General features: G+C 40.5%; 1 protein-coding gene across 31 annotated transcripts in view; it reads right to left on the bottom strand.

The window, feature by feature from the left end:
• The window catches only part of LOC105469894 (centrosomal protein 63), a 135,730-nt gene that overhangs the window by 38,031 nt on the left and 73,020 nt on the right, over nt 1–24,679 (bottom strand). For 15 of the 31 annotated variants that reach the window (XM_024789151.2, XM_011721478.3, XM_011721483.3 and 12 more), the window contains 4 exons: nt 24,100–24,186; nt 20,111–20,316; nt 19,030–19,309; nt 16,663–17,066 (listed from right to left, as the gene is read on the bottom strand). In XM_024789151.2, coding sequence (XP_024644919.2) covers nt 16,908–17,066; nt 19,030–19,309; nt 20,111–20,316; nt 24,100–24,186 — 732 coding nt within the window. In that variant the 3' untranslated portion in view covers nt 16,663–16,907. Of the gene's footprint in view, nt 1–16,662; nt 17,067–19,029; nt 19,310–20,110; nt 20,317–24,099; nt 24,187–24,679 lie in introns of those variants that run through there. The other 16 variants (XM_024789159.2, XM_024789155.2, XM_024789161.2 and 13 more) reach the window with 5 other exon arrangements.

Below are 24,679 nucleotides of genomic sequence, written 5' to 3'. Positions count from 1 at the left end.
ACTAAAGGGCTTCTCCACAACAAAAGAAACTATCATCAGAGGGAACAGGCAACCTATGGAATGTGAGAAAAGTTTTGCAATCTACGCATCTGACAAAGGTCTAATATCCAGAATCTACAAGGAACTCAAACAAATTTACAAGAAAAAACAACCCCATCAAAAAGTGGTGAAAGAATATGAACAGACACTTCTCAAAAGAAGACATTTATGTAGCCAGCAAACATGAAAAAAAGCTCAACATCACTGAACATTAAAGAAATGCAAATCAATCACAATGAGGGCGGGGCACAGTGGCTCACGCCTGTAACCCCAGCACTTTGGGAGGCCAAGGCGGGTGGATCACTTGAGGTCAGGAATTCGAGACCAACCTGGTCAACATGGTGAAACCCCATCTCTACTAAAATACAAAAATTGGCCGGGCGTGGTGGTGCGTGCCTGTAGGTCCAGCTACTCAAGAGGCTGAGGCAGGAGAATCATCTGAACACAGGAGGCAGAGGTTGCAGTGAGCTGAGATCACACCACTGCACTCCAGCCTGGGTAACAGAGCAAGACTCTGACTCAAAAAAAAAAAAAAAACCAACACAGTCAGAATGACGATTATTAAAAAGTCAAGAAACAATAGATGCTGGTGAGACTATGGAGAAATAGGAATGCTTTTACACTGTTGGTGGGAATGTAAATTAGTTCAACCATTGTGGAAGACAGCATGGTGATTCCTCAAGGATCTAGAACCAGAAATACCTTTTGACCCAGAAATCCCATTACTAGGTATACACTCAAAGGAATTTAAATGATTCTACTATAAAGACACATGCACACATGTTTATTGCAGCACTATTTACAATAGCAAAGACATGGAATCAACCCAAATGCCCATCAATGATAGACTGGATTAAGAAAATGTGGCACATATTCACCATGGAATACTATGCAGCCATAAAAAGGAATGAGATCATGTCCTTTGCAGGGACATAGATGAAGCTGGAGCCATCATCCTCAGCAAACTGACACAGGAACAGAAAACCAAACACTGCAGGTTCTCACTCATAAGTGGGAGTTGAAAATTGAGAACACATGGACACAGGGAGGGGAACAACACACACTGAGGCCTGTCGCGGGGGTGGACGGAAAGAGGAGAGAGAGCATTAGGACAAACAGCTAATGCATTTGGGGCTTAAAACGTAGATGACTGGTTGATAGGTGCGGCAAACCACCATGGCACATGTATACCTGTGTAACAAACCTGCACATTCTGCACATGTTTCTGGAACTCAAAGTAAGAAAAAAAAAAAGTCAAAAATAAATAGGCATGGTGGCGCATACTTGTAGTCCCAACTACTCGGGGAGGCTGAGGCACAAGAATTGCTTGAACCTGGGAGGCAGAGCTTGCAGTGAGCCAAGATTGCAGCAGCATGGGTGACAAAGTCAGACTCCATCTCAAAAAAAAAAAAAAAAAAAGTGGATTAGAAAAGGCCACAAAAAAGTTTTTGGTAAGCTTTTCTTCCACACAAGTGTGAAGCATATATGATGAAACGCTGACATTTGTTAAATCCAAGAGAAAAAAATCATCCATGCTACTATTTTTTAAAAAGAAGCTTTGCCTAACCCAGGGTCACAATTTTCTCCTATTTTTTTTTTCCTAGAAGTTTTTTGGCTTTGGTTCTTTATAGATGGCCCTCTCTTGCAAAATGAGCCCCATTCTGGTTGAAAGGACATGCGATGGGTGGCCAGTTTCTGTGGCTCCAGTCTTGTTTGGAGCCCTGCAGACAGGGGAAGATGGTTCTCCTCCTGCTGGGCCCCCACTCCCTTTCCTGGAAGTCTCACCTGCAGTGATGCATCATGGTCCCAGGTTATCTTTATTACCCCAACACCAGTGTGAGCAGAGGTTACAAACTTTATTGTTCGGCCTGTGCAGTGTTGCTTTTTATTTATTTAATTGGTGCTAACATTTGAAAACCAGGAAAACGGCATTAAAAAATTGAGTAGCCAGCTTTTCATGAGAAGCCTTTGAACACAGGGAGCCACGTTTTATTTTAGTTCCTCCCTTTGGATGGGCTGGCTCTCCAAGTCACCCCACATGTGCCCCTCTATTGTCTCCCAGATTCCGAGGCCAGGGTCAACTTCCTGCCCTGATGCCTTCCTACAGCTGCCCGCTTGGGTGGCTGATGTTACATGGGAGTCCCATCTACAGGTTTTCTATTGTCTTCCCTTTTCAGCATATCGCCTGGCCTTGTGACAGCCTTGATGAATTAGGATCATAGTCCACATTCTGCATATGAAGAAACTGCCCAAGGGCATACAGCTGCTAAGTGGTAAGCTGGCTTTGAGGCCCTACCTCTCTGCTCTCAGTCTCATTTCACTGGGTCTCACTGCCCTGGGCACTGGGGCTTCAAGCATTGGTGATGCAAATTGCTAAGGGCACAGGTGTGTTACTAGTCCTGCCATGCGCACTTGTCAGAGGTTCTTGGAGCAGGAAGGAAGCTGGCATCTGTGTCTTCTGTGCTGGCATCTTCAGGGAATAGCAGGAACTCAGTCTTCTAAGATGAGGGCTTTGCTTGATTAATGTTTGATGAATGAATTAATAAATGGATAAACTGTCATTCTGAGTAACCCATGTATGTTTAAGCATTAATCAAAATAAATTTTAACTGCAGAAATACTTTAGTGGAAGCATAAAGGAAAAGGAGAAAGGGCTGGCCTGCAATGTCCCAGAAACCATACCAGGGCTTCACCCCAAGGCTCTTTCATCCAAAGACCCAACATTCAAGAGACGACTTCCCGTGAAAAGCATAAACAATTATATTTACACCTGTGGGGTAAACTGGAGAGAATTTAAGGGGGTCTATATGTAAAAGTCATTGCATTTCTCTGCAATATGTAATTATGATGATGAAAATAAAATGCAAGTATTAAGAAACACTGAATTTATATGAAACTTCTAATACAACCTTTGCAAAAATATTTGATGAAAATCCTATGGCCCGGCACAGTGGCTCAAGCCTGTAATCCTAGCACTTTGGGAGGCCTAGGGTGGATTGCTTGAGCCCAGGAGTTTGAGACCAGCCTGGGCAACATAGGGAAACCCCATTTCTACAAAAAATTAAAAAATTAACCGGATGTGGTGGCAGATGCCTGTAATCCACAGCAGGCTAAGGTGGGAGGATCACCTGAGGCCAGGAGGCTGAAGCTGCAGTGAACTGTGATTGTGCCAATGCACTCCAACCTGGGCCACAGAGTGAGATCCTGTCTCCAAAGACAGAAAGAAAAAAGGAAAGAAAGGAAGAAAGGGAGGGAGGGAGGGAGGAAGAGGGTCACAGAGTGACCCTGTCTCCAAAGAAAGAAAGAAAAAAGGAAAGAAAGGAAGAAAGGGAGGGAAGGAGGGAGGGAGAAAGAGGACCACAGAGTGAGACCCTGTCTCCAAAGAAAGAAAAAAAGAAAGAAAGGAAGAAAGGAAGAAAGGGAGGAAGGGAGGGAGGGAGGGAGGGAAGGAAGGAAGAAAGGAAGGAAGGAAGGAAGAAAGGAAGGAAGGAAGGAAGGAAGGAAGGAAGGAAGGAAGGAAGGAAGGAAGGAAAAGAGGGAGGGAGGGAGGGAAGGAGAGAGGGAGGGAAAGAGGGAAGAGAGAGAGGGAAGAGAGAGAGGGAGGAAGGAAGGGGAATGGGAGGGAGGGAGGGAGGAAGGAAGATCTTAAGCTTTCTAGCATGAAAATTCCTGATGTTTTCAGTGACAGTCTTTAAATTCTTCATAGTCCATATTGATGAAAACCTTTGGCAAAATACTGTTAATTTTCTTTACAATATTTATTTGAAAGTTACAACAGTACAGATTGTATATAAAGACTCTAACTGAGATTCTACTTCTTTCATTGGAAAATTGTTAAAATTCTTAACTGCCAGTGGTGGTAGCTCACACCTGTAATCCCAGCACTTTGGGAGGCTGAGGCTGGCGGATTGCTTGAAGCCCAAAGTTCAAAACCAGACTGGGCAACATGGAAACGCCACCTCTATAAAAAAAAATACAAAAAATTAGCCAGGTGTGGTGGCACGTGCCTGAAGTCCCAGCTACTCAGGAGACTGAGGTGGATCACTTGAGCCCAGGAGGTGGAGGTTGCAGTGAGCCATGACTGCACCACTGAACTCCAGCCTGGGTGACAGAGTGGGACTCTATAACCAAAAAAAAAAAAAAAAAAAAAAAACCACAAAAAAAAAAACATAGCAATATTATGGATAAATTTTGAATCTAATCAAATATTTTTAGATCCAGTGTTAAAAAATAAAGAGAAACCCTAATTTAAAGAATTATATTTCTTGTTGGAGCAGGCACCCTGTAGCTTGGCATGAGAGGCAGCAGAGCATGCCAGCAGCAGACAGACATAATTGTCTGACACATCACTAGATAATACTTTTGGCCTTGTTTGTAGTGTTTAAGTTTAGGCCAAGGATCCAAAATGTATCTTGAGACTTCAGAAAGATTCAGAAACTGTTAGATTGTTTTGTAAAAATAGATTTGGGACTGTGGTCTAGAGTTGTGCCCACCTGAGCTCTGTCTGGTCTCCCTGCAGAAGCCCCTCCTCCATCTCTCTTCTCTCCCCAGTCCTAACGGGCTGCACTTTGGCAGTGAGCAATTATCTTGGAGCACACAGAGCACCAGCTCCTCCAATAGTGCTATAGGCCTCTTGTCCACAGAGGACAGTAGCATACTCTGCAACTTTGCAGAGGAAATGGTTGAGTGGTCCAGCTTCTCCCTGGTCATATGCGGCCAGTTCATGAGGCTGCATGTCAAGCATTGGGATTGTGACCTATAGAGACTGTGGTGTGCTTGTTCAAACCTGGTCTTCTTCCAAGAAGCCCCAGGAGAAGGGCACTCACCATCCCAGGCTTGACCTCACTGCCCTAAATGCTGAGGGCTTCCAAAACCTCAGGGCCTAACCCTAACACAGGTAGAATGCTCTGATCTGTCAGATGCAGAACAATAGTTCTCCAAAATTCCAAAAAGTATGTCATGAATTTAAAAAAATGAATATTACCTTGCTTGGGTAAGTTGATTTATTATCTCAGCCCATTTAAAGGCTAAGCTCTTACTTAGCCAGAATATCCAAAGCAATCCTAAGCAAAAAGAACAAAGCCAGAGGCATCACACTATCCAACTTCAAACTATACTATGAGGCTACAGTAACCAAAACAGCATGGTACGGGTGCAAAAACAGATACATAGACCAATGGAATAGAATAGAAAACTCAGAAGTAAAGCCACATGCCTACAGCCATCTGATCATCAACAAAGTCAACAAAAATAAACCATGGGGAAAGGACTTCCTATTCAACAGATGGTGCTCGGATAGTTGGCTAACCATATGCAGAAGATTGAAACTGGACTCTTACCTTTCACCACATAGGAAAATTAACTCAAGATGGATTAAAAAGTTAAATGTAAAATTTCAAAGTATAAGAATCCTAGAAGAAAGCCTAGGAAACACCATTCTGGACATCAGCCTGAGCAAAAAATTTATGACTAAGTCCCCAAAAGCAACTGCAACAAAAACAAAAATTGACAAGTGGGACCTAATTAAACTAAAGAGCTTCTGTACAGCAAAAGAAACTATCAACAGAGTAAACAAAATGGGAGAACATATTCTCAAGCTAAACAATCTGACAAAGATTTAATATCCAGAATCTATAAGGAACTTAAACAACTCAACAAGCAAAAAACAAACAACCCCATTAAAAAGTGAGCAAAAGAGATGAACAGACACTTCTCAAAAGAAGACATATAAGCAGTCAACAAACATATGAAAAAATGCTCAACATCGCTAATCATCAGAGAAATGCAAATCAAAACCATACTGAGATACCATCTCACATCAGTCAGAATGGCTATTATCAAAAACTCAAAAAACAACAGATGCTGGTGAGGTTGCAGAGAAAAGGGAATGCTTTATACACTGTTGGTGGGAATGTAAATTAGTACAGCCACTGTGAAAAACAGTTTGGAGATTTCTCAATGAACTTAAAACAGAACTACCATTTGACCCAGCAATTCCAATACTGGGTATATACACAAAAGAAAATAAATCATTCTACCAAAAAGACACATAAACTCATATGTTCAGCATTACACCATTCACAATAACAAAGACACAGAATCAACCCAGGTGCCCATCAGTAGTGGACTGGATAAAGAAAATGTGCTACATACACACCATGGAATACTACATGGCCATAGAAAAGAACAAAATCATGTCCTTTGCAGCAACATGGATGCAGCTAGAGGCCATCATCCTAAGCAAGATAAGGCAGGAACAGAAAACCAAATACTGTATGTTCTCTCTTACAAGTGAGAGCTAGACATTGGATAGTAATGGACATAAAGATGGCAACAATAGACACTGGGGACAGAAAGAAAAAGAAGGGAGGGGAGAAAGCGTTGAAAAACTACCTATTGGGTACTATGCTCACTACCTGGGTATTGGGATCATTCATATCCCAAACCTCAGCATCATGCAGTACACCCATGTAACAAACCTACACATGCACCCCTTGAATTTAAAATAAAAGCTGAAAATATTTTTTTAAAAAAGACTAAGTTCTTAGAGTCATGATTGACATTAAGCACAAATACTGCCCCCTGTAAACAAGTGAATGTTCACAGGGAACCAACATGACCGGCATGAGACAAAACATAAGTAAGCCTCTAAATTCTTAACCTGGAGTTCACAGACACTTTCCAAGGGATCCAAGGATACAATTTAGGGCTCCGTGAACTTGGGTGGGAAAAACTGACATCCTTACTTTCAATAACCTCTGACTGAAATGTACTTTTCTTCCATTATGAGTATAGGCCACAGTGCTAGCAGTACCCATAGCTTTATTCCAATAGAAATCACAGATATTTTCATAGCTCATTACAATTGTCATGGACATCTTAAAACATTACTTTCATGCGTCCCCACTTCAAAAGCATGATAGGTGATATGCCTACCACTCAGTGTTGTTATTTAATGCATTAACCGGAGAAATGCATATAATACTACATCACAAATTTGTTTTTTCTTAGGTTTTCATAACTGAATGATGATGTAATTTATTTTCCTTTTAATGATTTGTATCTTATTTTATGCACTTAGTCATTATTCTGAGGGGTCCATAGGCTCCTCAACTCTGCCAGAGGCGTTCCTGACACACAGAAGGTAAAGAACCTCTAATTACCTAAGCCATCAGTTCCCATTCCATTGGGGAGCAACAGAGGAGGCTGAGGCAAGATCCTTGCCAGTGGGAGGGAGAGAGGGCTCTCCTAATCTCATTCAGAGGCTGACCTGGCTCTGGGGAATTTGACTTGCCGTTTTCCATTCTGTTTTGGCACATTCTTAAAAAACACTTGGTGTGATTTGGTTGTGTCTCTGCCAAAATCTCATCTTAAATTCCCACATGTTGTGGGAGGGACCCAGTGAGAGGTGGTTGAATCATGGGGGCAGGTCTTTCTCATGCTGTTCTCGTGATGGTGAATAAGTCTCAAGAGATCTGATTATTTTAACAAGGGGAGTTTCTCTGCACAGTTTCTGTTTTTGCCTGCTGCCCTCCATGTAAGATGTGACTTGCTCCTTCTTGCCTTCTGCCATGATTGTGAGGCTTCCCCAGCCACATAGAATTGTAAGTCCATTACACCTCTTCTGTAAATCGCCCAGTCTCAGGTATGTCTTTATCAGCAGCATGAAAACAGACTAATACAGTAAACTGGTACCAGTAGAGTAGGGTGTTGCTGAAAAGATACCTGAAAATGTGGAAGCGACTTTGGAACTGGGTAGTAGGCAGAGGTTGAAACAGTTTGGAGGGCTCAGAAGAAGACAGGAAAATGTGGGAAAGTTTGGAACTTCCTAGAGACTTGTTGAATGGCTTTGACCAAAATGCTGGTAACTATATGGACAATGAAATCCAGGCTGATCTGGTCTCAGATGGAGATGAGGAACTTGTTGGGAACTGAAGCAAAGGTGACTCTTGCTATGTTTTAGCAGAGACTGGAAGCATTTTGCCCTTATCCCAGAGATCTGTGGAACTTTGAACTTGAGGGAGATGATTTAGGGTATCTGGCAGAGGAAATTTCTAAGCAGCAAAGCATTCAACAGGTGACTTGGGTGTGTTAAAAGCATTCAGTTTAAAATGAGAAACAGAGCATAAAAGTTTGCAAAATTTGCAGCCTGACAATGCACTAGAACAGCAAATCCCATTTTCTGAGGAGAAATTCAAGCCAGCTGCAGAAATTTGCATAAGTAATGAGAAGCCAAATGTTAATTCCCAAGACAATGGGGAAAATGTCTCCAGGGCATTTCAGAGGTCTTCACAGCAGCCTCTCCCATCACAGGGCTGGAGGCCTAGGAAGAAAAAATGGTTTCCTGGGCCGGGCCCAGGGTCCCCATGCTGTGTGCAGCCTAGGAACTTGGTGCCTTGTGTCCTAGCCACTCTAGTTGTGGCAGAAAGGGCCAACAAAGAGCTCAGGCCATAGCTTCAGAGGGTGCAAGTCCCAAACCTTGGCAGATTCCATGTTGTGTTGGTCCTGCAGGTGTGCAGAAGACAAGAACTAAGGTTTGGGAACCTCCACCTAGATTTCAGAGGATGTACAGAAATGCTTAGATGCCCAGGCATAAGTTTGCTGCAGAGGTGGGGTCTTCATGCAGAACCTCTGCTAGGGCAGTGCAAAAGGGAAATGTGGGATCAGAGCCCCCCCCCCCCGAGTCCCCACTAGGGTACTGCCTGGTGGAACTGTGCTAAGAGGGCCATTGTCCTCCAGACCCCAAAATGGTAGATCCACCAACAGCTTGCACCATGCACCTGGAAAAGCCAGACTCTCAATGCCAGTCCATGAAAGCAGCTGGGAGAGAGGCTGTACCATGCAAAGCCACAGGAGTGGAGCTGTGCAAGACCATGGGAAGCCACCTTTCATATCAGCGTGACCTGGATGTGAGACATGGGGTCAAAATAGATCATTTTGGAGCTTTAAGATTTGACTGCCCTGCTGGATTTCGGACTTGCATGCAGCCTGTAGACCCTTTGTTTTAGCCAATTTCTCCCATTTGAAATGGGTATAGTTACCCAATGCCTATACCCCTATTGTATCTGAGAAATAACTCTTTCAATTTTACAGGCTTATAGGCTCAGATTTGCCTTATCTCAGATGAGACTTTGGCCTATGGACTTTTGAGTTAATGCTGAAATAAGTTAAGACTTTGGGAGACTGTTAGGAAGGCATGATTGGTTTTGAAATGTGAGGACACGAGATATGGGAGAGGCCAGGGGTGGAATTATGTGGTTTGCCTGAGTCCCCACCCACATTTCACCTGAATTCCCACGTGTTATGGGAGGAATCGGGTGGAAGGTGGTTGAATCATGGTGGCAGGTCTTTCTCATGTTGTTCTCGTGATGGTGAATAAGTCTCACAAGATCTGATGGTTTCAAAAAGGGGAGTTTCTCTGCACAGGATCTTTATGCCTGCTGCCCTCCATGTAAGATGCGACTTGCTCCTCCTTGCCTTCTGCCATGATTGTGAGGTTTCCCGAGCCACATGGAACTGTAAGTCTATTACACCTCTTTCTTTCGTAAATCACCCAGTCTCAGGTATGTCTTTATCAGCAGCATGAAAATGGACCAATAAAGCACTTAAAACACTTCAAATATTTTGAATCTCTGGAAAAGAGCTTGAGAAATGTGGATTTAAGGAATGACTTTGCCTGGGGAAGAGTCTGGAATTGCTTGTTGTTGTTAAACAATGTGTTAATGTTAAACCTTTTTGGAACAAAATAAACAAATCAGGTGATGCCTTCTTAGTCTACAAGTCATAGCTCATGCAGGAGGTGGCAGGTTGAACATATCAGCAATCTGGAACCTTACCCGTCCTTTGCTCACGGTCCAGAATTTATTAGTATGAACGGCTACTGCTGGGGTTCCATGCTAGGCTGAGGGGCCTGTCTTCCAGAAGAGGGGATCCTTGGAGAAGCACTGAGCTCCTACCCCAGCCACTGCCCTATTGGGTTACACAGGGACCTGCAGGGTTGCAGTGCATTCTACTGCTGGGACCAAGGGCTGTGCTTGCCTGTGGCTGAAGAAACTAACTGGGAGATAACACTTGTGGTCTTGTTTATTGTATTTCATTTAAGTCGGGGATCTAAAACACATGTCTTAGATTGCAGAAAAGTCAGGGACTGGTGGGCTGTTTGGGTTTATGCTATACATCAACGGCAAGACAAATCCAACAGCTGACCTACTGAGAGGCCCCCATTGCCTCCCAAAGCCAGTGCCACAGAAATCAGGACAGCTCTGGGAACTGGGGATTAGCCCATCCACACTGGATGCCTGTCAAAGGGATAGCCACTCCAGAAAGACTAGTTTCAAAGCGTATCTTAGCTGATCTCTTTCTCACAGCCAAAGAAATAAAGTAGGTTTAGGTAAAGTACTTGGCTTTTCTTTCTCTACTTTGCCCAGTCATGCTTGTAGAGATACTGAGGGACTTGCTAAGCAGTCTTAGGGCAAAACTTCAATAAGCTCACATTTCCACATCAGTGGTCTGTAACCCTCTCTAAAGTGTTCTGTAAACAGTCTTCCTCTAAGCACTGAGGTTAGTGCCAAGCATTCCTGCCGCTTCTCCTTAGAATACACTCAGCCAAGACACTGCCTGGCTGATGAGTGGCCTTTGCTGCCTGCACCCTCACCTAGCAGGCAGCAGCACCAAGACTGAACTCCCACCTGGAGGAGCAGGAACCCCTGCGGTGTGCAGGTCCCTGGCCCTCTGCCCCACAATATTGCAGTGCAGAGCTGCCCCACACCACAAGCGATGCTTGACAGAGCTTGATCATCCACTTTCTCCAACAAAGGTACCACTGTTACTCCTGAATGTGAACTGAGAGTTGAAAATAGAAAACTTTAGAATAGCTTGTGTTGTATGTGAAGTGATATTTCCTTAATATAAACTTGATATTTTTAAGGAGCTGCCATGCATCAGAGTTTTGTTTTGTTTTTTTTTTTGGTAACAATTAAGATATAATTTACATACTATATAATTCACTCATTTAAAGTACACGATTTAGTTGTTTTTAGTTGTTATATTCAGATTTGTGCAACCATTACAATCAATTTTAGAACATTTTCATAATCTCAAAAAGAAACCCCATACCCTTTAGTCTTCACCTCCCAGTCCTATCCCCATTCCCCACCCCAACCTTCTGCCAACCCCTAGCAACTACCAATCTACTTTCTGTCTCTATAGATTTGTCTATACTGGGCAATTCATATAAATGGAATCATACAATATGTGATTTTTTTTTTTTTTTGCTTTCTTCCTGTCTTCAAGGTTCATCCATGCTGTGGCATCAGTGGTACAATAATACTTCATTCCTTTCTGTTCCCAAATAACATTCCATTACATGGATATACATTTTGTTTATCCATTCATCAGTGATGGATATTTAGGTTGCTTCCACTTTGGTGCTATCGTGAATAATGTTGCTAAGATCATTTGTGTACAACTTTTTGTATGGATATGTTTTCATTTTTCTCGGTCATAGATTTAGGATTGGTATTGCTGGGTAATATGGTTAACTCTTTTTGAGGAACTGCCAAACTGTCTTCCAGAGTGACTGCACTATTTTATTTTACATTCCCACAGCAAATATGAGTGTTCCAATTTCTCCACATCGTCTTCAACGCTTGTGATTGTCCATCTTTTTTATTATAGTGGGTGTGTAATGGTATCTCATTTTGATTTTGATTTGCATTTCTCTGATGACTAATGATGTTGAACATCTTTTCATTTGCTTATTAGCCATCTGTATATCTTTAGAGAAATGTCTATTCCAATCTTTTGTCCATTTTTGAACTGAATTGTCTTTTTATTATTGAAAAGCTTAAATTTTGAATGACTATTCAACTGCACTTTAAAATTCAGCCCCGGAAGACATTTTATGTCTCTCCCCAGGAAACGGGATACCATTCTGGGAGAACTCTAGTCCCTAAAGCTATGGTTTTTAATCTCTTTTTGATTCACAGACACCTTCAAGATTCTAATGAAAATTATGAATCTTCTCCCCAGAAAAATGCACACATGCACATTTTTTGCATTTAATATTATTATTAATATATTATTAACATTAATAAATGTTTTGCATTTAATACCAAGGAGTTCTAGACCTTCCCCCATCAACTACTGCCTTACGTTCTTTTTGTAAGAGGAGTGCAAAAGTTCTTCTGATTGGATGATTGTCAAATAATTGAACCTGGCCTTAATGGGCAACATAAAATTCCCAACTTCTAGTTCCTCACAGAGAGAAAAAAAGAGATGCGAACTGTATTGTCTGAATTATCAAAATTGCACCGTGGAGAAATAGCTTTTACAAAAGATTGGTTTAAAGCAGTCCATCATCCCTCTAAATTTTCCCTTTCCAGGCCATGAGAGCTTTACACCATCATGTTTGGAGCCCTCTCAGAACAGTTTCCTCTGAATTTGGAAGTCAGCCTCATGCCATCAACCCACAGTGAAGCACACTGTAGGGGGAGCTGTGCAGATTATTATTACCAGTTATGAAAATGTTGGACTTCTCTTCTGGATGCTCACACACTTTACAAAATGCTTATTCAAACACGGAGAAAAAACTGTGCTTTTCTTAAGTCTATGATTTTTTTTTTTTTAATCTTATGAGTACCATAAAACTTTTAGGTAAATGTTGTCTTCTCTGCTTATCCCCATTTAAAGCTCAGAGGTAACTTGGCTGCCTTCCTCTGGCAACTGAACCAGGTAACTAGATTCATTAGTGAATCAATGTTTACGGCCCTCATTTTTCTTCTGCCCTGATTCTGTTTGTTTCTTTTTGATGCATTTATACTATTTCAAGCTGTTTTGGGACAAGCTGACACATTTCTAACTTTTTCTATATTTCAATGCTGTTCATGACAACTGTTTGCTTAACCTGTGTTCTCATGGCCATAGAGCTTATTTTATAGTTATCTTTCTTATCTGTAACTTTTCGGTACTGGACTCGAGTGTTCTGAAAACAGAAAATCATCACCTGCAGTTTACCAGGTGTTATGTGTATGTAAGACAGAGAAGGTAAGAATTGTTTGGGTTTAAGCAGATGTCATAGAAACACAGAGTGCTGTAGTATTTTTTTCTACACTTGCTGAGATCAAATGAGGCTGCAAGGGAAGGTAACGTCCAGCCCACGTGGGAAGTCAACTTTGCCCTCTTCAGCTAAAATCTGCATAGGAATACAGATGAAAATTCATTGGGAATCCAGGACAAGAGGAATGAGATGACTTGCCCAATAAAACATTATCTGTAAACACCAAAAGTAGACTACTGATCCCTAAACTTTTCATCTCATTTGGGTACCCTGATCTCTGAGATTTTGGAAAATGTGTGTTAAGACACTAACTCAGATTTAGTCTTGACACATTTTAATATTTGGTATTAATATATCTTTTTGAAAAATGAAGATCAGACATTAAATTACAGTCGAATTTTCTGACAAATTTGGATAACCCATTAATTACTAAATACTTCAGCTTTAAAAAACAGTACAAATTTAAGGAAATACATAGTACCTCATGATTCCTTAAGTATTTCCGGTGACTACAGAGTCTGTCATTGTTCCTCCTAGTCAACACATAGTACAATCATTTCAGAAACAGGTTGCAGTCTACAGATTTTAAGCTGAAGCTTGGGACTGTCTAAAACTAAAAATCTCCTGAATATAATAGCAATGCACACAAGTACAGTACTTTTAGAAAATCTGCAAAGCCCTTTCAGATACGTATTTTCAGTAAATCTTCTCGACCCCATTAGATATTATTTCGGTTTTACTGATAAATACAATGAAGACTTGAATAGTAGTGATTTTCATCCACCCAGTATTTGCTTAGGATGTTACGTGTTAGGCAGCATGCTGACTGAGGATGTAGGCAGGACCTAGCCCCTGAGAGATAGAAATCAAAGAGGATAGCACAGTCTGGTCAGGGCCACACACGGGGTGCTGTGAGAGCAATGAGGAGAAACGTTCCCTGATGTGGGTCAGGGTATAGGGGAAAGCTTTGCCAAGCCAGATAAAGTAGCCAAGTAAATGGGGAGTTTCAAGAGCACATGACAGGGTGTAGGAAGAGGAGGCAAACTGAAAGACAGCATGCACACCAACACGAAAGAAATGATGTGGTGCACCTCAGGAATGGCATTTTCCATTGGTTCGAACTAGCTGAGCCTCTCCTAGGTGCTGGGCTTGTGCCGGGTAATGAGGATCCCACCATGAACCAGATAAGCAAAGTCCTTGCCCTCAAGGAGTTTTAATTCTAACGGCAGAAATAGACAATACAAACATAAATCAAGTAATGAAATGATTTCAGATAGTGGTGGGCACTATGAAGGAAATAACGCAGGCCAGTGAGCTAGAGAAATGGGGAGAAGCAGGTTTGGGAGGCAGCAGTCAAAGAAGGCTTGCTCATGAGAGGATGCCAGAGTGCAGGCCTGCAAGGGGAAAATGCCAATCACAGGTGAGGTAAGAGAAAGGGAATATTCAGGGTAAACTGCAAGTCAAAGACCCTAAGAGGTTAAAGCTTGTTGTACTCAAAAAACAGAAAGGAGGACAGCATGGGTGGAGCACAGTAAAGGATGATGCAATGGGAGATTAGGCCCAGATTATTGAGGCCCTGTAGGCTATACTAATTCATTTGGATTTTATTCTGAGTGCAGTAAGAAGCCTTGGGACTGGGCACAGTGGCTCACGCCTATAACCCAGCACTTTGGGAAGCTGAGGCAGGTGGATCACTTGAGGTCAGGAGTTCGAGGCCAGCCTGACCAACATCGTGAAACCCTGTTCCTACTAAAAATACAAAAATTAGCTGGGCCTGGTGGCATGCACCTGTAATCCCAGCTACTCGGAAGGCTAAGGCAGGAGAATCACTTGAGCCCGGGAGGCAGAGATTGCAGTGAGCCGAGATCCTGCCATTGTACTGCAGCCTGGGCGACACAGTGAAACTCCATCTCAATCAAAACAAAGAGAAGCCTTGGAAGAGTCTAAAGGGAAGCAGTGGTGACACTGTTTCATTTACATTTCTAAAGGATAACTCCAGAAGTTCCCTGAATTATTGGTGTGAGTAGTATCAGTTAGGCTACTGCCAGAATCAGGGTGAGAGAGTAGTAGTCTGGATCAGGTGGTAGAAGTGCAGGAGGGAAATGGTTGGGTCTGAGATAAAATTCTGGGGGAAGATTCAGGACCTCCCAAATGACTGGATATGCAGACGTGGGTAAGGAAGGAATTATCAGCAACTCCTAGGAACAGGCAAACATAATGCTATGTCCTGATATGGAATCTTAGCAAGAGGGAGAATAAAGAGTTCTCTCTTGGAAACAAGATGTTTGTCAGACATCCAAGTGAAGACATCGCATAAGCAGCTAAGTATCTAAGACAGCAGCATCAGGAGAGGTCAAGATTAGTAATAAATGTAAGAGTCACTGGCCTATAAGTGGCATTAAGAGCTTGAGATTGGAATGGAAACTTCTAGGGAAGAAAATGCTGAGGGAGAAAACCCATGACAGAGCTCTAGGGGGCCCTCTGACTTACAGGTTAGAAGAGGAAAAGCCATGAGATGGAGTGGAGGATGAGGTAGAGATGAAACCAGAAGTTCCACGTCTTAGAGGCCAAGAGAGAGTCCAGCTGTGCTGAATGATACTCAGACGCTGATTAGGTCACTGGTGAACTCAAGAGCAAGAAAGCAGTCTGGGGATGGAAATGGTGGTGGAGAGGGTTAGGAAGAGAACTGCGGTGGGGCGAGGTGAGAAACTGGAAAGAGTCACTGCAGACACCTCTTTTCAGAAGTGTTTGGGTGAAGGGAAGCAAATAAACATACAGAGCAGTAGATAGAGAGGTATAAAAAAAAGTGAGGTTTTTTAAAAAGGGGAAATAACAGGATGTTTTATGCTAATGGGAAAGATCCACTAGAGAAAGAGGATTCACAGGGGCCATACCCTTAAGTTGGCAAGTACACTACACTGACCTGTCTCATCTGTAACTGCACATTCTAGTTCCTTTGCTAGATCTATTTCCTGTGATCCTCAGATGCTGGCATCTTTCAGGGCCCCAAACCCAGCCTCCTGCTCCTCTCTCTCTCCCCACAGCCTCCCTGGTGGATCTTATCAACTCCCATGATTTCAAATGCTTCTGGCACATCAACATCCAGATCTTTATCTCCCATCTAAACTTGTCCTCAGCAGTACAGACGCTGAACATTTATTTCCAATGGATATTCCATGGGCACCACGCACGAAAGCCAGTCCCTTGCCCTCCCTGCCTCTCTCCTCTGCATGAGTGCTGAGCAAGAGAGGACTGCTTGCTAAGGTTCTTTAGCCAACCCTGCTTATTCACTGCCAGCCTGACTTTACACACCACCAGCCCCTTGGCTAAGAGGGGCTACCAGCCTAGTAAATAACCAGCCCAGTTGGATGGTAAGTGGCAAAATCAGTCTATCAATCCAAGTAAGTTTGACCCCTAAATCCATGCTTCTACACATTTCTCTTAAAGAAAGTTCCTGCAGTTACTTTATTTTCAACATGTATCATAAAATCCTTATTTCAATTAGTACACAGCTATTCACATTTAAGTCAGCAAGATAAGTATCACTTTATGATAATACATATTCGTATGAGAAAAAAGTCTAGCAAAGTGGTTTATTCTCACAACTTATCGCTGGAGGAAGTCCTTCAAACAAACCAGTGCAGAGAAAACGCCTATCAAAAGTATTGGTTTTTCAGCTTTCTTCACCACTGCTTTAGATGTATCATTTTTATAATTTTATCTCTTCATGTTTTTAAAGAGCTGCTACTTCAGATGACAGTAACTCTTTGGTGTTTATTTTTATTTCCAAGATTGTGATTTTTTTAAGAGGCTACTTTAAGGCTGTGAATTGTCTCACTGTCTTTTCACTCTCTCTTTTTAGTTCTTCAATATGGGCATCCAAGCGCTCTAGAATGTGATGAGACCTCAGTTCCTCCTCTTCCAAAAATCTAGTAGCTATTGAACCAAGGGGAGAAACAGGCAAGGAACACTGGAAGAGAGACAAATTTTGACATGTGTAAATAAGTAGAATATTATATTTCTAAGACACACTGTTCATGACATTTTCTAACTAGCAATATTAAAAGGTGATTGTTTTCCTTTGAAGAGACTTTTTTGGTTTTCATCCTAATAATAAGAGCAATAAAAGAACAAAACTCAGTAAGTTCTGTAAAAATTAACACAGATCTGTCCCTTTCTGACCCAAGTTGTAATCATGTAAAGTATCATATATTAGTTATTGGTCTGAAGAATGTTTCAGTTTAGACTTATATATCCTTCCATAGTTAATGCCTATTATTTCAAACTCACTTTAAAAACCTGAGTATGTCACTTTCATTTTAAAGCACAGAAAATTTAACAAAAATAAATTAGATGCCACCTAAAATCAATATTTTTTCTCCTCCAAATTTTCAGTCCACAGTCCCTTATCTGAAACCCTTGAGGCTAGCGGTGTTTCAGAATTCTGATTTTTAGAAAGGTAGTACAGAACATATGCCATATGCAGTCAATACTCATTCACAACAGCAGTCGTTGTGTTCTATAAAGTCACCCAGAACACTGAATTAGCAAACACAGAATTTTTGGCCCAGGGAAATATACACATACAATACACACACACACACACACACACACACACACACACACACCCCCCACACAGAGAGTACAATCCTAAATCCTAGAACAACTCATTCTGGTGGATTCTGTATTTTTTATTTCACATGAGAGACATGAGGATCAGAAGTGGTAACTCTCCTGAGGCCGCCCCACTAACTGGTGCCGAGGCTGGGATTCAGACTCCACCCATTCCTCTGTCTGGCATGGAGCTGAGCTTCTTCCCTACACTGCGCTGCCCCATCCATCTCCACCCTCTGGTCACCTCTGCATAAGCAGGGACAAGAAGGCCGAGTGCTGCCTACTTCAACCTTGGCTGGGATTGTGTAAGTCGGTCACTCAAATTTTTGGCCACTCTGTATATGTCCACGAATGACTGTGGAAGTGCTGCACATACTGATTTGGGAGTTATAAAGTTTAGGGAGTAGACAAATTCACAAATACAGAATCTGTGAACAATGAGGATCAACTGTATTACCCCAGTGGAGTCTGAGGGAACATCCCATAACCAAACACATTGATATTTCTGAAGCAAAACACATGGATATTCACACTAAGTGGAACAGAGAAAGTCTATACAAATTAACACATCAGTTCAGGCCAGGGAAAGTTTTGGTGCCAAAATAATTTTGCTGCTAAACTTAGGAAGAAAGTGAAGTGAGGACTTATTTTGAAAAATAAAAGAAAACCTTTCCATGGATTTGGTGGCACATTAATAAGTCAAAAATACTGCACTTTCATGGCTATACAGCTGCAGCTGGTGATAGGAAATGAAGGGCCCATGGCAAGTGCTTTGGTGCAGAAGGCAAAAAGATGGTGCAGGCTGCACAGCAATGGAAGGAGCAAGGGACCAGCATGGTGTCCAAGGCACATTCTGCTCTGAGGGCCACCATCTGTGACACCCAAGCCATGCTCTGCACACATCAGAGGCACACACTTCCTCCACCTCTCAACTCCCTTTCTCCTTTCCAGCAGCTTCTCTTTTCTTCCTTCACTGCCTGTGCCTCAGGACTATGTTGGCATCCAGAGACATTTCTTGAACTAACCATTCCAGAAGAAAATTGAGCATCTCTTAAAAGGGCAGGAAGGGAATTTCCAATAAGTGTTAAAGACAAATGAATAACTATAACACATTTCAGAACATTTTGAAAAGTAGTCTTGGCTGAAAGTCTCTTCACAAGCAAAAACTGTATGACAGGGATATACCTGAGAATAATGAAGAGTACTTATGATAAAAGAACCAGTAAGGAAAAAAAAAAATCACCCTCTTCACCCTTAAAATAAAAAATAAAATCAAACTAAAAAACTAATAAATTAATAAGATCAGAAAGTTTCCATACCGAAGACATAAACTCTTCTTGGTCATTCATACTCTCAGACACAGTGTCAGAAAAATTGGCTTCATTTGTATCTAGCGCTGAAGGCAAAGAATGACTTTTACACAGAGAGTAGGAAGTCAAAGACCTGGTGGAGCTGCAAGGGCTGATTTGAGGACTCAGGGGGCTTAGCACCCTAGACATGGGGTCTATACTATCCGACGCTTGTCCTCTTGGAGAATGAAGACCTGTTTTGTAGTGCTCAGTCTTTATTCCATCATGTCTGTGCTGGCCATGGGTTGGCCTGGATGGTAGATTAGAAAACAAAACAAATAAAAAATTGTAGCAACTTTTCTTTCTCCAACAGAAATGTAGGAAATTTGCTTAAGCCAACAGCCTAATTAATAAGGCTAGAATTTACAAAATGAGCAATCTACTGAGATCAGGTGTTCTTTCATTCATTCAGGTCCCAAATATCCAATCCCCACTACCAGGTCCCTGCCCTCACACACTTATGGTATAGCAAGAAAGACAAACAAGCTGCCAGGTAATCTAGTGTGGTTAGTGCTGGGACAGGAGAAGTGCTGTGCACCTAAGAAGGCACCTAACCTCACTAGAGGGTTGGGTTGGTGTAGGAGTAGAGGTGAGCATGTCAGCGAAAGCTTTGGGTAGGAAAACATGTAAGCCATATAGTATGAGCTGAAGCCAGGTGGCTTTTCACTGAATGCTTATTTCTTATGGTAACAGCCTATAACAAACTGACTAAAAACACAAAGGAAGCTGTTTATAAAAAGCCATATTCTACTTCTTATGGGCAAATGGGGTTGAAGAGGTGGAAGGCAGCATGAAAAGTCTCAGGTAATACACATGTTGTTTACACTGACATCCAGAGTGTACAAAACAAAAGCTTTAATGAAAATGCTATACACCTCCCCCACCCATTTTTTAACATGATCATGGCTTTACTTGTGTACACTATACTTCAGAATTAAACATGGAGTCCTTTGATGAAGATTTAATTTCTATAAGTCAGAAATTATTCTCAAAGAAATGAGAATTATATTGTACCAATACACATTTTAAATAAACTTTTAAGAAATTTTACTTGAACTCTGTATTCTTGAACTCAGTTGTTCTGCTGTGTGTTGGTTTAAAGATCCTGTCATTTTGTTTTTTGCACATCTGAGTAGAAATCTCCAGCTGAGATTTGGTATTCATCAAATCTTTCTGTAGTTGTTGATTTTCAGACACTAATTTATTTAATGCCTCAATATAATTCTCCTGGAGATCTGCTAGTGAAATCTCTTTTGCCTAATAAAAAAGAATACTAGAGTCACTTAATCTGTACAAGAATACTTGTGATCTGTGATACTGCTGGTTGGAAATTTCAGTATTTTTGAGTTGTAAGTAGTTAATCTATGGCTTTAATTTAGAAAAAGTGAAGATTTGTTTTTAGGCCTCTAAGACTAACAGAGATAAAGAATTCTTCAAGTAAATGCTGGTGGAACACTAGAAGCACAATGGGCTTCCCTGTGTGGCAAGGAATTCCAAGGAGGTGGAGGAAGGATGGAACCAGGATGGAGGAAAGTTGTAAGAGGGAATCAGAAACAGGGAAAAAGAAGGAAAATAGCGGCCATGTTTCTTCTGCAAGAAGGTGAAGGTTGAATAGCCCGAGAATACCAGTGGAAGAAAACACAGACCTAGTTCAAGGAAAGAAATTTGAACAAAAAGTTCTGAGAAAAAAATCTGGCTGGCAGGGACAACTTTAAAATAAATACTCTCTAATATTAAACACTTTTCTACAACTTTGATATCTACTCATATATAAATTTGGACATGATAAGGCAGGATTCAAGTACATAGTGGGAATTACTACTGTGATCTGGTATCATATATTTGATTGCTTTTCAATTCGAGGTGTTTCCTGGTAAGACACTACTTGAAAAAATGGTAGTCTGGGTGATTTTTTTTCTGATGACAAAATATTTTAATTAGTATTATGCAAAGTTATGGTAATCTTTGGAGTTTAATACCATGGTTAGCCTGGTCTTTTCTGCAAAAAAAAAAAAAAAAAAAAAATTCTGAAAGTAAGCTCGTCAAGAGTGGTCTAACAAACATAATTTTCCTAACAAAAACATAAACTTTAAAATATATCTGTGAACTATCTGTGTACAAGTAGTGACTAAGAGCTACGAAATCTTTCAGCAAGTTGTAAATGCCAGATAAAATACCAGAGAAGAACATCTGCAGGACATATGAGCTAAAATGAAACTATTATCAGTTTTTAAAACATGGTAAATAACGTATTTTATCAGAGCTGTTGCTTTCGTTACTAAGATAATTAGGTAATTTATTAAAATAGACATTTAACCCAAACATTCATTTGTACAAGTAACTTCAGCTTTCTACATGGTAAAATGCAAAAGGGCACTTTCTAATAATTATTCTTCATAATATGTACAACATATTCACACTGTATGTAATTTCAAAACTAGAGAAAGCTTAAACTGCTGACACGGTTTTCACCAGTTTGATGTCTGATGTCATTAAACATACTTATTAAAAAATGATGATGCTTACCTTTGTTCAGGTATGTTTTAAAAATTTCTGTTATTATTTTATAAACAATTACTATAGATAAATGAATATGAAAGGTAATATGAAAACTGAGTAGCAAGCACACATCTAGCTGTGTAAAGAAAGAACAGTATTACCACTATTATTGACAGCTGGAAGTTTCAGGAGACATTAAGCTGAACAGCATCTCTGGTCATGGTCTGGCTAAAGTTCCCCAAGAGTTCTCAATTCTTAAATATGAACAGATAATCACTGCATAAGAGTCTCTCAATCAAGTACTGCCGAAACCTAAGCCTTTATAGAATTCTGTGGTGTAAATCAGTTTAGTTCTTAAGAGTTCTCCACTACGAGCTTAATATTGGCTTTATTAGGGGATATCAAGTTCCCTCCCTCCCTTCCTTCCTTCCCATCTTCCCCCTTATAAAATGTTTAGCTATTGTCTCCTCTCCTATTATTCCCAATCTTGTGGATTTGTGCTTTAAAAATAAATCCTTTCATGATAGTTTTAGAGGGATTTGAGGATACAGCAAGATCAGATGAGTGTTTTCACCTGCCACCTTCCATGACAGCGTAATAGTCATAAAATCACAAATTAACCACTGAAATAAACATTTAGTTTATTTCAAAATTTTGGACATTGCAAACAATACTGCAATGACCATTTTATGCACATTTGCTCCTAGAGAATGGTTTCTAAGGGAATGTAAAAAGATAACACCATTCTGAAAACAATTCAGCAATGACTATCAAAATCAGAAACACACATGACCCAGGAATTTAGAGGCTATACATATTTACGCATTTGATGGATATTGCTAAGCTGTCCTCTAGAAAGGCCATATCAATTCACTTTCTCATTGACAGTGCAATCAGTCTGTTTCCTTACATCTTTCTAACATTGGCTATATATTAGTTTTTAAAGGTTAATATCAAACCAATTAGTAAAAGAATGTCTATTTATTTTGCTTTATTAGAGAGGTTGAACAGTTTTCTTTGTTTACCAGATATTTATATTAATTCTGTGAGGTATCTATTTATATCCTTTGCCTATTTTTCTACTGGATTATCTTTTCCTTATTATCTTTGTAGGGAATTTTTATGTATTAATAATTTACATTAATCTTTTGTCTGATTATAAATTGTTTTCTCCCTATTAGCCTTTTTTAATAGGGCCTTTTACCTTCCAGAAACTTCACATTTTTATGTTGTAAAATCCTCTATGGCTTCATGATGTTTGGAGAATCTTACCCTTCTGAAAGATTACAAAAATAGTCCCCCGTTTTTCCAGTTGAAATAAGGTACTCTACAATAGTCTTTTGCACATTCTTCCACCCCAGTATCCACAATCCTGGATTGTGAAATTAGAACTTTTCAGGGCAAACAGGGAGCACCTTTGAATTATATATCTTTTTGGAGGAATACTCTCTGGAAATGCAGGAAAAAAGCATTTATACAATTTTCAGACATCTGACCTATACCCAGAAAAGATGGGTCAGAATAGATGAGTCATTTCACAAATTATAGGACCTTTGTAACAAAACAGTTAAAAGAGCATCTATACTGTAACTCACTGTTGGCTAATCATGTTCTCTCCAGTTTCACAGAAGCTTGTATGCATTTCTTACCCTTGCTACTAGATTACTCTAGTCTCCTAAAGGCTAGAGTAATTTGAGTGATTGCAGCTGATCCAAAATCTCTCTTAAAGGCAAGAATGCTATCTTATTCATCCTGTGTTCATTACAGCACCTACTAAAAGTCCGTGAATATAAAAGATTCTAAAATATTTTACGATGTGAATATCTTGCAGAAAAAAAATTAAAGCTAAATTATTTTAAAGACAATATACTTTCTAAAAAGATAACATAAACATAATAATCATTAACAATAATAATAAAAATACCACCATCTAGCATGTATTACATACTTACTAAGTGCCAGGTACTATGCTAAGTCCTTCATATACATTCTTCCAACTAAGAACACAGACTGTAGGTATATTTTATCACATACATAATATAAAAAAAACCTTCGTGGCCGGGCATGGTGGCTCACGCCTGTAATCCCAGCACTTTGGGAGGCTGAGGCAGGCAGATCACCTGAGGTCGGGAGTTCGAGACCAGCCTGACCAATATGGAGAAACCCCGTCTCTACTGAAAATACAAAATCAGCCGGGTGTGGTGGAGCTTGCCTGTAATCCCAGTTACTCAGGAGGCTAAGGCAGGAGCATCGCTTGAACCCGGAAGGTGAAAGTTGAGCCAAGATCACGCCATTGCACTCCAGCCTGGGTAACAAGAGCAAAACCCCGTCTCAAAAAAACAAACAAATAAACAAAAACCCTTTCTGCTGCTGGAGTGGAGAGTCATATTTTGCTCACTTCCAGCATTTTGCCTTCCTTTCCTTGAGAAAATTTCTGCAAAAGGACTAAGTTGATCTTAACTCTGTTTAAAATGTTAATATTTACAAAGTAATTTTTTTAAGGCATGGATAGTAGAAAAACTTAAGTTTCTATTTATGTACCTCATGTAAACCCAATTCGAATTTCATCACCATTTCAGAAAGATGACGATTTTCTAATTTGAGTGACTCCAGCTGATCCAAAATCTCCTGAAAAGGGGAAAGCAGAAAAAAATAAATATAATATGTAAATCAAATGCATCTTACAAAATTTTCCACATGGAATTTTCATTAGGCTAAGTCATATTCTTCATTTATATATAAACATATATAAATATACATATATATATATATATATGGACTTTCTAGAAAGATTTATAAGGTGTTATTAAGGTGAATGAACATGAATGGGATGAAGATATCATTCTAATAGGATAAATCAGGTGACAAAGCAGCAAAGTTTCAATTCACTGGTAAATCCCTTAAATCCCTACCCATTCTCCTGTGTTGGACTCCTCCAACTTGGCTTCTACCTGCAACATCACATAGAATTGTACTTTATTCACAAAAAAATAACTTATTTTCAGTTCTCATTCCCCTTAGCTTTTGTGCTTAACCATTCCCATTTGAAAACATTCCTTCTGGCCGGGCGCGGTGGCTCACGCCTATAATCCCAGCACTTTGGGAGGCCAAGACGGGCGGA

This window comes from Macaca nemestrina, chromosome 2, assembly GCF_043159975.1.
Source record: "Macaca nemestrina isolate mMacNem1 chromosome 2, mMacNem.hap1, whole genome shotgun sequence".
NCBI lineage: Eukaryota > Metazoa > Chordata > Mammalia > Primates > Cercopithecidae > Macaca > Macaca nemestrina.
This window is presented reverse-complemented; position numbering and strand designations above follow the sequence as displayed.